The sequence below is a fragment of the Bufo gargarizans genome, chromosome 1 (genome assembly GCF_014858855.1).
Source record: "Bufo gargarizans isolate SCDJY-AF-19 chromosome 1, ASM1485885v1, whole genome shotgun sequence".
NCBI lineage: Eukaryota > Metazoa > Chordata > Amphibia > Anura > Bufonidae > Bufo > Bufo gargarizans.
This window is the reverse complement of record NC_058080.1, coordinates 714,516,940-714,532,107: the sequence shown is the minus strand read 5'-3', so window position 1 is coordinate 714,532,107 and position 15,168 is coordinate 714,516,940. Positions and strand designations below refer to the sequence as shown.

The 15,168-nt window shown below is 48.6% G+C and overlaps 1 protein-coding gene across 1 annotated transcript in view; it reads right to left on the bottom strand.

Moving 5' to 3' along the window:
- LOC122929939 (proline-serine-threonine phosphatase-interacting protein 2-like) overlaps positions 1 to 15,168 on the bottom strand; it is a 46,654-nt gene that overhangs the window by 11,208 nt on the left and 20,278 nt on the right. The window contains exons 6-9 of the mRNA XM_044283441.1: positions 8,153 to 8,215; positions 6,923 to 7,024; positions 3,236 to 3,281; positions 715 to 794 (exon numbers count right to left, since the gene is read on the bottom strand). Of these exons, the coding sequence (XP_044139376.1) occupies positions 715 to 794; positions 3,236 to 3,281; positions 6,923 to 7,024; positions 8,153 to 8,215 (291 nt within the window). The remainder of the gene's footprint in view (positions 1 to 714; positions 795 to 3,235; positions 3,282 to 6,922; positions 7,025 to 8,152; positions 8,216 to 15,168) is intronic.

The window sequence follows — 15,168 nt, the reverse complement described above, 5'->3', positions numbered from 1 at the left end:
ACCACAGATCAGATACTTAGCCCCTAACCTGGGAGAGCCACTTTAAGGTGTATGGGGGGGTGCTTCTATTACCTCTGGTAGTGGTTTATAGTCCTCTACCCACTGAAAACACTTGCCCGGCCAAGTCAGGAGGGTTATTGATGGCCTTGCATTTAAAGAAGAACTCCTGCAAAAAAAAAAAAAATTCTCTGACCTGCATGATGTAATCTTCTCATCAGTGACTGTATTCTTGAGTTATAGCCTCCCTTCTGATCCTCAGCTGTGTCATGTGACCAACACTCTAATCTCCAACGGACACAAGACAGGAAGTCGGTTTCTTCTCTATTCATTCCTATGAGACTAATGTTGAGGTTCCCATAGGAATACACAGAGAAACAGACTTCCTGTCCACACATAAGATGCTGTTTTATTTGGAGAGTCTGATTGCTGGTCACATGACACAGGTGAGGATCAGAAGGGAGGTTATAACTCACAAATACAGTCACTGGTAAGAAGATTACCTTCATTACAGATTACATCATGTACCTTTCTAGCAGGTCAGAGAATACATTTTTTGCGGGAGTTCTTATTTAAATTCTGCCAAACATTTGTCTGAATTTCCCCCTTTGTGGTGCAACGTGTGACATCTTGTGGGTTTGAACATTGGCTGCAAGCCCTCAAATCTGTCACGTCCTTACACAGGGTATGTCAGGATCATCAATGGTGGTACGTTACCATACAAGCCGTAATGTGCTCCTTCTGCCAGTCTTCCCGTACTTTATCCAGATGAATAATATTTTGCTGGTAGGTTTTATCTGGATAAAAAAGGAGATGGCAACTTCATCATCAGCCCCATGGTTTCTTAAAAGGCCAGACTCACTCCTACACATGTACAAGGTCTAAAAGTGGAAGCCTGAGCTTCAAATCTTAAAGTGACCCTCCGGCTCAAGAAAAAAAAATTCCATTAACTGGGGAACACGCAGAACACTTAACTGGTGACCTCCTTTTCAGCTTAAGGTCCGCCAGTTCCTGGGCTCCTCTGCTGCCATCCAAGATGGACGTACCATGTCTCAGCCTACTTGATGTCTACTGTGCATTTAGTAGTCCAAGACACTTCATGCTCCTCTTTGGTTGGCCAACACTGTTCACGTGAGCGCTGCTGGCCAATCTGCAGGCAGGACTGGACAAGAAGGAAATGCACAGTGCGCACCAGGTAATCTGTGAAGCGGTGCGACCATCTTGCATGTCTGAATAGAAGCCTGGAAAAGATGAAATAGAGGTCACCAGGTAAGTGTTGTGTTCATACCCCAGTTAGGGCCCATTCACACAACCGTATGTTTGCGGTCCGCAAAAAATCTCTAAAGTCTATTCCGTGATATTTCCACATGTCCGCAAAATATGGAAGGTATGTTTCCACTTGTCTTCCGTTTTTTGCGGATTCCCAAAAAATGGAGAGTATAATTTTTAATAAAGATTTAAAGGTGACAGGATGGGGCATTATATTTTGTGGACACGGATCTGCAAAATACGGATTGCATATGGAAGACATTCCGTGTGTGCACATTCTGTGTGTAATCCACATTTTTGCAGAGCCATAGACTTAAATGGGGCCATGGACAGCATTTTGCGGACAAGTATAGGACATGTTCTCTATCTTATGCGGACATACGGAAGCAGATAGCACACTGTGTGCCATCGGTGGATTTTGCAGTCCCGTAGAAATGAATGGGTCTGCATCTGGTCTGTAACGGATGCGGAAAGAAAAATATGGTTGTGTGAATGGGCCCTTAATGTGATTAAAATTTTTTTTTTCATTTAACTGGAGGGTCATTTTAATGTTCAGAAGAGAAGATGACAGTACTGCCCTTGAGGGGGAGCCCAGAGTGCAATTGTTGAGTCACCATGTATTTTTGCAAGTAGCCTCCAGTCCCTCATGGGCCATAGTTAGAATCCGCTGACTTGATATTGTGTAGTCATCTTTCCTTTGCTCTATATATTCAGTTATTTGCCCGCTTATGTCACCCGTACCTCCCCAGAATTTGCCCTTTTCATACCAGAGACAGCAAAAATTTTTACTGTTGATCTGAATTACTCTTATCTTGAGAATTAATTACAGTCTGAGTCTTCAACTCACTAAACCCTGTGCCAGTGACTGTACCAGTGCCTTTACCCTGTGCCAGTCGCTGCACATGTGCCTTTTACCCTGTGCCAGTCGCTGCACCTGTCACAACCAGATCTTTGAGAAGCTCTGATAGACGCTCTTCAGTACCTCCTGCATGATCTTCTTTTATTTTGCTTTCGTTTTGACATCTCTCCTCCCTCTCCCAGCTGTCATCTATTAGCAGTGATTGCCTCCCTATATATCTCCTCCCATACTGCCTCACCTTGAGGTTTATACAACTTCCTGGAGTGTGCTCATGCTGCAAGCTACAACTAATGCTTCTGAAGATAAGTCTGTTCATTTATTTGTGTTTTCCTGTTGCCTTGATCCTAGGTGACCCTGACTCCCTCCGTATTAAGTGTAGGGAGCCGGTGGTCGTGTCCCCTCACTATTATAAGGTGTTCAGGTGTCATACAGTTGAGGCACAAGGGCATGCAATTTTCTATCACTGAGATCTTTGCATGGGCTGAGAAGACAGGGAGAGTTTCAGGGCTTAAATAGGGGTCACCCTTTTGTTCCTTAGTTTCGGATCAAGCCAGTCGGATCCTTATTTGTATTTTCTTGTTTTCTGTTACACCATCCGTGACGGCACCCGTGCCTTTACCCTTTGCCGGTCTTTGCACCCGTGCCTTTACCCTGTGCCAGTCTAAACATGACCTCCATCATCTCTGTCTAGCACCTGAACTGTGATCTCCATTCTAAAAAATGATCTAAATCTAACCTCTTCCATAATCCACACTTTCCACTCCCGTCTCCAAGACTGCACCCGTTGTCTGGAATGTCCTATCCCAGACAATGCCCAGCTCCTACAGATTGTAAGCTCTTGGGAGCACGGACCCCCTAGTAGGTTACTCTGTAATGTTTGATTGTAATGTGCTGCAGAATATGCTGGTGCTATAGAAATAAAGAACAAAAGTAGTAGTCTCGTCCTGGTCCTGAGGGAGCCCCATAAGAAGACCTCAGTATTAGAAATGGCACATGGGAGGTGGCGGGGCCCCTGTTGGATTTTGAATTAGGGCCCAGGAGCTTCCAGTTAGAGACTGTACAACCACCATCTCCAAATACAGTTATTATATAATTAAAATAATGAGTTACCTGCGTCTTCGGCCATCACTTTTGAGTGCGCTAGTTTTGCATAAATCTGCATCAGATAACAAGAAAGGTAAATCGGAGGGTAAGTAAGATGGATTCAGACCTCTAAGCACAGAGCGGCCCCAAACTGCAGGCGCCCTGTCATGGTCAATATGTACGTAGCAGGTTGGTGCCGTTTAGGTTTGTAGGTACAGTGCCTTTCAAAAGTATTCACCCCCCTTGACTTTTTTTGTATTTTGGTGCCTCACAACCTGGAATTAACATGGATTGTTTGAGGATTTGCATCATTTAATTTACAGAACATGCCCACAACTTTGAAGATGTTTTTCTTTTACTGTGAAGCAAACAACAAATAGGACAAAATAACTGAAAAAGTCAATGTGAATAACTATTCACCCCCCTAAAGTCAATGCTTTGTAGAACCACCTTTTCCGGCAATCACAGTCGCTTTGGATAAGTCTCTATGAGCAGTTGCCACATCTTACCACTGGGATTTTTGCCCATTCCTCTTTGCCAATCTGCTCCAGCTCCTTCAAGTTGGATGGTTTGCGCTTGTGAACAGCAATCTTTAAGTCTGACCACAGATTTTCTATTGGATTGAGATCTGGGCTGTGACTAGGTCATTCCAACACATTTACCTGTTTCCCTTTAAACCACTCAAGTGTTGCTTTAGCCGTGTGTTTCGGGTCATTGTCCTGCTGGAAGGTGAACCTCCATCCTAGCCTCAAATCACGCACAGAGTGGTACAGGTTTTGCTGAAGATTATCCCTGTATTTAGCACCATCCATCTTTCCCTCAACTCTGACCAGTTTCCCAGTCCCCCCCAGCATGATGCTGCCACCACCATGTCTCACTGTGGGGATGGTGTTCTTTGGGTGATGTAATGTGTTGGGTTTGCGCCAGACATAGCGTTTTCTTTGATGGCCGAAAAGTTAAGTCTTAGTCTCATCAGACCAGAGCACCTTCCTCCATACATTGTGGGAGTCTCCCACAGGCCTTTTTGCAAACTCACAACGTGCCTTTTTGTTTTTAGCTGAAAGTAATGGCTTTCTTCTGGCCACTCTGCCATAAAGCCCAACTCTATGGAGCGTACGGCTTATTGTCGTCCTATGTACAGATACTCCAGTCTCTGCTGTGGAACTCTGCACCTCCTCCAGGGTTACCTTAGGTCTCTGTGCTGCCTCTCTGATTAATGCCCTCCTTGCCTGGTCTGTGAGTGGGTGGCCGTCTCTTGGCAGGTTTTCTGTTGTGCCATGTTCTTTCCATTTGGTTATGATAGATTTGATGGTGCTCCCTGGGGATCATCAAAGATTTGGATATTTTTTTATAACTTAACCCTGACTTGTACTTCTCAACAACATTGTCCCTTACTTGTTTGGAGAGTTCCTTGGTCTTCATGGCAGTGTCTGGTTAGTGATGCCTCTTGCTTAGGTGTTGCAGCCTCTGGGGCCAAAAAAGGTGTGTATATGTAATGACAGATCATGTGACACTTAGATTGCACACAGGTGGACATCATTTCACTAATTATGTGACTTCTGAAGGGAATTGGTTGCACCAGAGCTTTTTATGGGCTTCCTAACAAAGGAGTGAATACATACACACATGCCAATTTTCTGTTTTCTATTTCTAAACAATAGTTTTATTTATTTATATATTTTTCTCATTTCACTTCACCAACTTAGACTATTGTGTTCTGATTCATCACATAAAATTCAGATTAACAAAACATTGAATGAAAGGCTGTAAAAAAGTCAAGGGGGCTGAATACTTTTGCCAGGCACTGTAGGTAGACACCTGTTGGTTGTTACACTTTTCTATTGCTCTCGTTTTGATAAATCATCCCCTAGTATTGGTATTGGTAGATATATAGTCCGTACTTTCCTATGCCTAAGGGCTCTTGCACACTATCAGTTTTTGCAGTCCGCAAATGGCAAATCCGCAAAACACAGATACCGGCCGTGTGCATTTCACATTTTGCGGAACGGTACATCTTGCCCTTTGTAGAACTGTCCTATGTTAAGAGCTCATTTGCATCCCTTTCTTCCCAGAATTCCAGAGGAGCATGTAGTCTCCTTACACCGATTTAAGGCGCTCTCCCCCCAAGGAGAGATGGTACCCCCCAAATCCTTGCCTGCAAAACAGAGAAGAATAGGACATGTTCCAACTTTTTTGCAGGGCCGCAACCATGTGCTGTCCGCATATTTTGCAGCCCCATTGAAGTGAATGGGTCCGCATCCGACCAGCAAAAAATGCGGATCAGATGCCGACCAAAACCACGGTCGTGTGCATGAGCCCTCAAGCTGGCCATAAACCTTAGGCAAGGTTCAGATGTGTGGCAATGGACTTTCCACCGCATATGCCGAACACCAACAGAACCCAATCGGACCCACTGACTATAATGGGGTCCTTCCAGTTTGCCAGACAAAATACCACTTCATGCCTTGTCCTACTTCTTTGGCGTTGTTTGTCCTGCCTTGTGCTGGACTCTACAATGGAGGACCCTAATGAAACCTCCGCTGCAAATGTGAATGCAGCCTTAGATCTAAACCCACTGATTTTGGTGGGATCATCCAGCTATCCAAGGTCTATGGAGGCTTGTGGGATGTCAACATGTCCAATCCTTTTGTTCTCGGGGAAATGAGCAGCTGCCAGAGGTGTCCGGCAGCAACTTTCTCCCTCTTGCCATTCACAACACATACGTGCTCAGCCGAGGATGCATGTGCATAAGGACAGTGAGAGAGACAGCTGTTAGGCGAACTCTCCTTCAGACGTCAGGTATCTCGCCTGTATGGCCGCTACAGCCTAGTTTCACACTAGCGTTAAAAGCATCCGGCAGAGTTCATCATATCCTGCATAGCCGAAAACGGCTGGAGCACCGCCAGGCCCATTGACTATAATAGGACCGTGCGGGGATCCGGCCTGTTTTCGGTATTCGCGCCAGGATTCGGCCAGACAAAAATGCTCATCTTGACTAAGCATGCATGTGTTCTGAATGGGGAGAGGGGAGTAAGTCTGGCAGTGGCTCGTCTCCCTATGAACAAAAGGATTGAGCATGTTGAGGTCTAACTGCATCCCCCCCTCCCCCTATACATATGGTCCCGCCATAATTCATGCGTTTGGCTGACATTAATCTAATGGGGGTCGTTTACTAAGACCGGCTTTTTACGCCAGTCTTAGATTCCCCCTACGCTGGCTAACTCATGACGATTTCATAAATTAGGTGAACTTATGTCAGTCCATGTGCCTAGCGGAAAAAGTACTGCAGTAGTATTTCGCCAACAGGTACGCATGTTTACAGCTCCACCCTCGTCCTGCCCAAGACGGAGTAAATCCGGCGATGCAACTTAATATTGTTGCCCGGCCGGGCAAAAAATGGACTTGCAACAATCTTTACGACTAGAATAGTCGCAAGTCCATTAATAAATGACCCCCAATGTGTATGGCCAGCTTTAGGATGTATTCACACATGGCAGATTTGTCATTTCTGTGACTGTCCTATTCATCTGGGTAGGGCTTTTAGCAATCCATGTGCTTGTTGCAGAAACGTCCCAGTTCAGGTGTATGGAACAGACTTTTTAGATGCGCACATTTCTGCAACAAACCTGCGGTGTGTGAATACACCCTAAACGCTGAGTGACACTAAACGCCACGGTACTGGCATGTGGCCCTTCTCCGCACTTGTTACAATACCTTGTCCTGTTGCTTTTGATTCATGTTGTTTTTGTTGCAGCGGGAGACGTTCCCCTCTGCCTCCTCCTTCTCCCGACACCTCTGCTCATACGTCTTCTTACTCTGAGGGGATCAGCAGAAAGGAGGAGATCAGTTTTCAGCCTTCATTGACTGAGACGGGTGGTACTGTCCACATACGTACGCAGTAAGGGTCCATTCACACGTCCGCAACGTGTTTTGCGGATCCGCAAAACACGGACAGCGGCAATGTGCGTTCCGCATTTTGCGGACCGCACATTGCCGGCACTAATAGAATATGCCTGTTCTTGTCCGCAATTACGGACAAGAATAGGACAGGTTCTATTTTTTTCGGGAACGGAATTGCGGACCCGGAGGTGCGGGTCCGCAATTCCGTGTCCGGGCAGCACATTGTGCTGCCCCATAGAAATGAATGGGTCCGCAATTTCGTTCCGCAAAATGTGGGGCCCAATCTTTGTCCCTGCTGTCTGCGTATTTGTGTGCACAGTGTCAGGCACGAGCATGTACTAATCAGGTTGCCACTGGGACCCCCACCAATAGCAAGGACTGAGTCCTGTGTCGCCTGATTCACTGGTCACACTACCATGCCAGTCGGTGCTTATGGGACTGACAGAGATGCAGTCGCTGAGGACAGTGCTCAACTATCTCCATCAGTCCCATAGATATTGAATGGAGCCATAGTGTGCATGTGTGACCACCACTACATTCAAATAGGGTACATGGTGGTCGGACCCTCAGCATACTTTCTTAACATTCCTTTAACTAGAGGTAAAAGCTCCGGTGGACGGGAGTGCGCATAGGCACACAAGTGCTTTCAATGCGGCTGCGCTGCGTTTGAATACCGCACGGGTGTACATGCCGCAGCGGGCTCTAAATATACTAGTGATGCCACACTGTTTAGTTGGTCTGTATTGTTAATGTCTGCACACCACCTTCAATGCCCAGTGCGTGCCCATTAACAATACATACTTGCTAAACAGTGCGTTCTCATTAGTTTAATTAGAGACTGCTGTAGCCCGTGCAGCCACGTCACTAGTGCCACACAACTGCGCCGTGTGGTCGTAGCCTTACAGCAGTCTCCAGGGCAGTGGATGGCGACCTGGGGTTCTCCAGATGTTGCTGGGAGTTGCAACAGCTATATAGCCCCAGGTTGAAGACTGCCGCTCTGGGATCACCATGTCGGCGGTATTATAATTACACTGCCATACTTACGTCCACAGTCCTCTTGTACTGGAGCTGTCTCTGCTTGTGAATGCTATCCATGGCAGCTTCTATCTGCAAAGAATATTTGAAGGTTTATACGGGTAGCCACGTTTTTTTTAAATTTTTTTTTTTTGGTCACGGTTCAATTTATGGTGATGAGCATCCTCTGCTAGTGGCCAAGCGGTGTCTATTTGGTGCCCTCTACGTCTGATATTACTCAGCAGCTGAAATACTATCTACAAATGGATAAAGTGGAGACGGAAAGACATGGGGAGTGTAAAGTTGCCAGTTTCTTTAAGAAATGGCAGCCATTTATGGCCGCATACCTTTCTCAAGCCGAGATACAGGAAGCGTCTTGCACCATCTGACCATGTAGGTCAAAACCCAACTTACAAAGAGTCGGGGGGTTGCTTCTTTTTAGATAGCTTTAGAATGTTTTCTATCTCCTCAGCGCGGCAGGCGTTCTCCTAGACTATGAGCAGCAGGGGAGCCGAGCGCCGATAATGATGAATCGGCACTCGGCTGTGTTGGGCTGTCTAATGTGAGTCACGTGACGCTGGCCAAGTCATGTGACTTACCAGTCAGGGCTATTTAAACAGGCAGCCTGCTGGCCACAGGTTGCCTGTGATTGGTCTAGTTACCCTCACCAGCTTTCTTTATAGATTCAGACCTTGCTTGATTTGACCTCGCTACCTCCATTTGTACTTGACGTGACTCTTCGTTTCCAACCTCGGCTTTGTTTGTGACTTTTGCTATTGTGTTTTTCCCTGTCTACTGCGTGACCTCCTGGTATTTGACTTATGCTTCCCTGACTCTTTTTACGGTTTTCCTTTGCTTTTAGGCCCCTGCACGTATTTAAGCTAGGGACCGCCGCTAAGTTGTACACCGTCAGATAGGATGGGTCGTGCAAGTAGGTAGGGACAGAGGTGCGGGGGGAGTCCAGGGCTGCACGCTTCCCTTCCTACCGTGACAATAACCACCTCACAGGTGTTCTCATTATGTTTTCTCTTTGCTCTCTCATGCACCTAAACGCACGCTGCGCCCCCTTCCCATTGATGGGCTCGGTTCTAATTTCATGTACGATTTCGGCCTGAAATCTCACGCATGCGCTGTATTGTCATGATTCTGGCGCCTGCACATTGTTCCTTGCTGCTGTGTACTTGTCTTAAAGGGAGTCTGTCATCTACTTTTCACACTCTAAACCGCTTATATTTCCTTCTTGCGCACAAACACACACACGATCATAATGGTACCTTTGTTGTTTTAGTCAGATTTTCTAAAGCTGAGGGCATCGGCTTCCTGCGCATGCGCACTGCTGCAAACGAAACCGATGCCCTCATTGGTTATCACAGTGCAAATGCCCAGGTCTGGCGGTGAACTGTGCACGTGCAGAAGAGGATTATGTAAGATGATTACAGGGCTGGCCAGACGAGACTGAGGAGGGGTTAGGCCCCTTTCACACGAGTGAGTATTCCACGTGGGTGCAATGCGTGATGCGAACGCATTGCGCCCGCACTGAATCCAGACCCATTCATTTCAATGGGTCTGTGTACATGAGCGTTGGTTTTAGGACTGAAACGATTACTCGATTGAATCGAGTAATTAGACACAAATAAAATCATGAATGCAAATTTTTTGCATCGAAGATTCGTTTGTGTCATGTGACCACGGAGCGGGAGTGAAGCGCTTGCTATTATTTACCGCTCCGTGGTCACCCGCCGGCCCGTACCGCGCTACACTGGATCCTGACACAAATCGTCAGGTCATAGTGCACGTCAGCACGCACCATGACCCGAATCTGTGTGATGTGTGATGTCAGGATCCAGTGCAGCGCGCGGAGAACAAGAGGAAGGAGCTGTGGAGCGGCGCCCCTACAGGAAAGGTAAGTATTTTATTTAATTGGCGCTGGGTACATGGCACTGAAGGGGGACAGCCGGAAATGGACAGCATGGAGGGGCACATGGGAGTGGGGGACATGGAGGGGCTGATCTGATGGCACTGGGGGACATGGAGGGGCTGATCTGATGGCACTGGGGGACATGGAGGGGCTGATCTGATGGCACTGGGGGACATGGAGGGGCTGATCTGATGGCACTGTGGGATTGGGGGACATGGCAATGGATGGCATGAAGGGGCTGATGGCACTGGGGGAGTGGAGCTGAAGGCCCTGGGGTGGGGGAGAGCTGATGGCACTGGGGGAACGGAGCTGATAGCACTGGGGGAACGGAGCTGATGGCACTGGGGGAACTGATGCACTTGGGCTGATCACACAGGGGGAACGAAGGGTGTTGGGGTCTGATGAGTTTTTATAAAGGAAAACAGTCTATTAATTCTTTTTTTTTCTTAGGCCTCATGCACACGGACTTTTTTTGCGGTCCGCAAAAACGGTTTCCGTTGTTCCGTGATCCGTGTCCGTTTTTTCTTCCGTGGGTCTTCCTTGATTTTTTGGAGGATCCACGGACATGAAAAATGAAAAAAAAAATCTAAGTCAAGTTTGCCTTTGAAATGATAGGAAAAAACGGACCCGGATCACGGACGCGGATGACAATCTTGTGTGCATCCGTGATTTTTCACTGACCCATTGACTTGAATGGGTCCGTGAACCGTTGGCCGTGAAAAAAATAGGACAGGTCCTATTTGTTTCACAGACTGGAAACACGGATCACGGACGCGGATGCGGATGCCAAACGGTGCATTTTCCGATTTTTTTTTTTTTTATTTTTTTTTTATTTATTTTTTTTTATTTTTTTTTTCCACTGACCCATTGAAAGTCAATGGGTCCGCGGAAAAAAACAAAAAAAAGGAACAACGGCCGCGGATGCACACAATGGTTGTGTGCATGATGCCTTATTAGATTACTCAATTAATCGTAAAAAATAATGAAATGGAATACTCGATTACTAAAATAATAGTTTACTGCAGCCCTAGTTGGTTTTCAGGCATCACTTGTGCGTTGCGTGAAAATCGCAGCACGTTCTATATTCTGCGTTTTTCACGAACCGTTGGCCCCATAGAAGTGAATTGGGCTGTGTAAAAATCGCATTGCATCCGCAAGCAAGTGCAGAAGCGATGCATTTTTCACGGATGGTTGCTAAGAGATGTTGTTTGTAAGCCTTCCGTTTTTTTATCACGCACGTGCAAAATGCATTAAATCGCATTGCACCTGTGAGATAAAAACTGAACTAAATGGAATTGCAGGCGAAACTGAATGGACTTGCTTGTGAAATCGCGCATTTTTCACTGAACGCATCCGCAATGCATCCAGACCTAATCCGCTCACGCTCGTCTGTAAGGGGCTTTAGAAGCACACAGAAAACGCCAAGGGGCCCGGGCACTTACAGCCACCCTTGCGAGCGCTCATTTGCATCCCATTAAAACCTTGTTTTTACAGCTTTATAAAAAGTCATTTTTAGTCATGTGTGCGTTTTAAAAAGGCCATATAAGCAGTGTAAACGTGCGCAGGCTCACCAGTGCACGAGCGTGCCGCAAAACAATGCAGTGCGTATACGTCACTAAGAGGACCAGGAGCACGCAATGTGTTGTGGTGCGCTGAAGCACATGAGTCTGCGCATTCAGTCGCTTAAGGCCTCATGCACACGACCGTTGTGTGCATCCGTGGCCGTTGTGCCGTTTTCCGTTTTTTTTCACGGACCCATTGACTTTCAATGGGTCCGTGGAAAAATCGGAAAATGCACCGTTTGGCAGCCGCATCCGTGAGCCGTGTTTCCTGGCCGTGAAAAAAATATGACCTGTCCTATTTTTTTCACGGCCAACGGTTCACGGGCCCATTCAAGTCAATGGGTCCGTGAAAGAACACGGATGCACACAAGATTGGCATCCGTGTCCGTGATCCGTGGCCGTAGGTTGCTTTCATACAGACGGATCCGAAGATCCGTCTGCATAAAAGCTTTTTCTGATCTAAGTTTTCACTTCGTGAAAACTCATTTCCGACAGTATATTCTAACACAGAAGCGTTCCCATGGTGATGGGGACGCTTCTAGTTAGAATACACTGCAAACTTTGTACAAGACTGCCCCCTGCTGCCTGGCAGCACCCGATCTCTTACAGGGGGATATGATAGTACAATTAACCCCATCATATCCCCCTGTAAGAGATCAGGGCTGCCAGGCAGCAGGGGGCAGACCCCCCCCCCCCCCCCTCCCCAGTTTGAATATCATTGTGCGGCCCCCCCCCCCCCTGTTGTTAACTCGTTGGTGGCCAGTGTGCGCACCCCCCTCCCTCCCTCCCTCTATTGTTTTAATACATTGGGGCCAGTGTGCGCGCGCCCACCCAACCCCCCCTCCCTCCCTCTATTGTTTTAATACATTGGGGCCAGTGTGCGCACCCCCCCCCAACCCCCCCCCCCCCCCCTCCCTCCCTCTATTGTAATCATCATCGGTGGCAGCGGAGTAGAAGATTTTCATACTTACCTGGCTGCTGGCTGCTGCGATGTCTGCGTCCGGCCGGGAGCTCCTCCTACTGGTAAGTGACAGCAATGCGCCGCACAGACCTGTCACTTACCAGTAGGAGGAGCTCCCGGCCGGACACAGAGATCGCAGCAGCCAGCAGCCAGGTAAGTATGAAAATCTTCTACTCCGCTGCCACCGATGATGATTACAATAGAGGGAGGGAGGGGGGGGGGGTTGGGGTTGGGGGGGTGCGCACACTGGCCCCAATGTATTAAAACAATAGAGGGAGGGAGGGGGGGTTGGGGGGGCCCGCGCACACTGGCCCCAATGTATTAAAACAATAGAGGGAGGGAGGGGGGGTTGGGGGGGCGCGCGCACACTGGCCCCAATGTATTAAAACAATAGAGGGAGGGAGGGAGGGGGGTGCGCACACTGGCCACCAACGAGTTAACAACAGGGGAGGGGGGGCCCACTGGCAACCAATGAGTTAAAAACAGGGGGGGGGGGGGTCTGCCCCCTGCTGCCTGGCAGCACCTGCCAGGCAGCAGGGGACAGTCATGTACACAGTTTTTTTGTATATTCTAACCTGAAGCGTCTCCATCACCATGGGAACGCCTCTGTGTTAGAATATACTGTCGGAAATGAGTTTCACGATGTAGCTCATATCCGACAGTATATTCTAACATAGAGGCGTTCCCATGGTGATGGGGACGCTACAAGTTAAAATATACCATCGGATTGGAGAAAACTCCAATCCGATGGTATAACAGAACTCCAGACTTTACATTGAAAGTCAATGGGGACGGATCCGTTTGAAATGGCACCATATTGTGTCAACATCAAACGGATCCGTCCCCATTGACTTGCATTGTAATTCAGGACGGATCCGTTTGGCTCCGCACGGCCAGGCGGACACCAAAATGACTTTTTTTTCATGTCCGTGGATCCTCCAAAAATCAAGGAAGACCCACGGACGGAAAAACGGTCACGGATCACGGACCAACGGAACCCCGTTTTGCGGACCGTGAAAAAAAACGTCCGTGTGCATGAGGCCTAAGGCCTCCTGCACACGAACGTTGTGTGCATCCGTGGCCGTTGTGCCGTTTTCCGTTTTTTTTCACGGACCCATTGACTTTCAATGGGTCCGTGGAAAAATCGGAAAATGCACCGTTTGGCAGCCGCATCCGTGAGCCGTGTTTCCTGGCCGTGAAAAAAATATGACCTGTCCTATTTTTTTCACGGCCAACGGTTCACGGGCCCATTCAAGTCAATGGGTCCGTGAAAGAACACGGATGCACACAAGATTGGCATCCGTGTCCGTGATCCGTGGCCGTAGGTTAGTTTCATACAGACGGATCCGAAGATCCGTCTGCATAAAAGCTTTTTCAGAGCTGAGTTTTCACTTCGTGAAAACTCAGATCCGACAGTATATTCTAACACAGAAGCGTTCCCATGGTGATGGGACGCTTCTAGTTAGAATACACTACAAACTGTGTACAAGACTGCCCCCTGCTGCCTGGCAGCACCCGATCTCTTACAGGGGGATATGATAGTGCGGCACCTGAAGGGGTTAATTGTACTATCATATCCCCCTGTAAGAGATCAGGGCTGCCAGGCAGCAGGGGGCAGACCCCCCCCCCTCCCCAGTTTGAATATCATTGTGCGGCCCCCCCCCTCCCCTGTTGTTAACTCGTTGGTGGCCAGTGTGCGCACCCCCCTCCCTCCCTCCCTCTATTGTTTTAATACATTTGGGGCCAGTGTGCGCGCGCCCCCCCAACCCCCTCCTCCCTCCCTCTATTGTTTTAATACATTGGGGCCAGTGTGCGCACCCCCCCAACCCCCCCCCCCTCCCTCCCTCCCTCTATTGTAATAATAGCATTGGGGCCAGTGTGCGCACACCCCCCCCCCCCCCCCCCCACCCCCCCGATCATTGGTGGCAGCGGAGTAGAAGATTTTCATACTTACCTGGCTGCTGGCTGCTGCGATGTCTGCGTCCGGCCGGGAGCTCCTCCTACTGGTAAGTGACAGCAATGCGCCGCACAGACCTGTCACTTACCAGTAGGAGGAGCTCCCGGCCGGACACAGAGATCGCAGCAGCCAGCAGCCAGGTAAGTATGAATCTTCTACTCCGCTGCCACCGATGATCGGGGGGGGGGGGGGCACACTGGCCCCAATGCTATTATTACAATAGAGGGAGGGAGGGGGGGGGGTTGGGGGGTGCGCACACTGGCCCCAATGCTATTATTACAATAGAGGGAGGGAGGGGGGGGGGGGTTGGGGGGCGCGCACACTGGCCCCAATGCTATTATTACAATAGAGGGAGGGAGGGGGGGGGGTTGGGGGGGGGGGCGCGCACACTGGCCCCAATGCTATTATTACAATAGAGGGAGGGAGGGAGGGGGGTGCGCACACTGGCCACCAACGAGTTAACAATAGGGGAGGGGGGGCCCACTGGCCACCAATGAGTTAAAAACAGGGGGGGGGGTCTGCCCCCTGCTGCCTGGCAGCACCTGCCAGGCAGCAGGGGACAGTCATGTACACAGTTTTTTTGTATATTCTAACCTGAAGCGTCTCCATCACCATGGGAACGCCTCTGTGTTAGAATATACTGTCGGA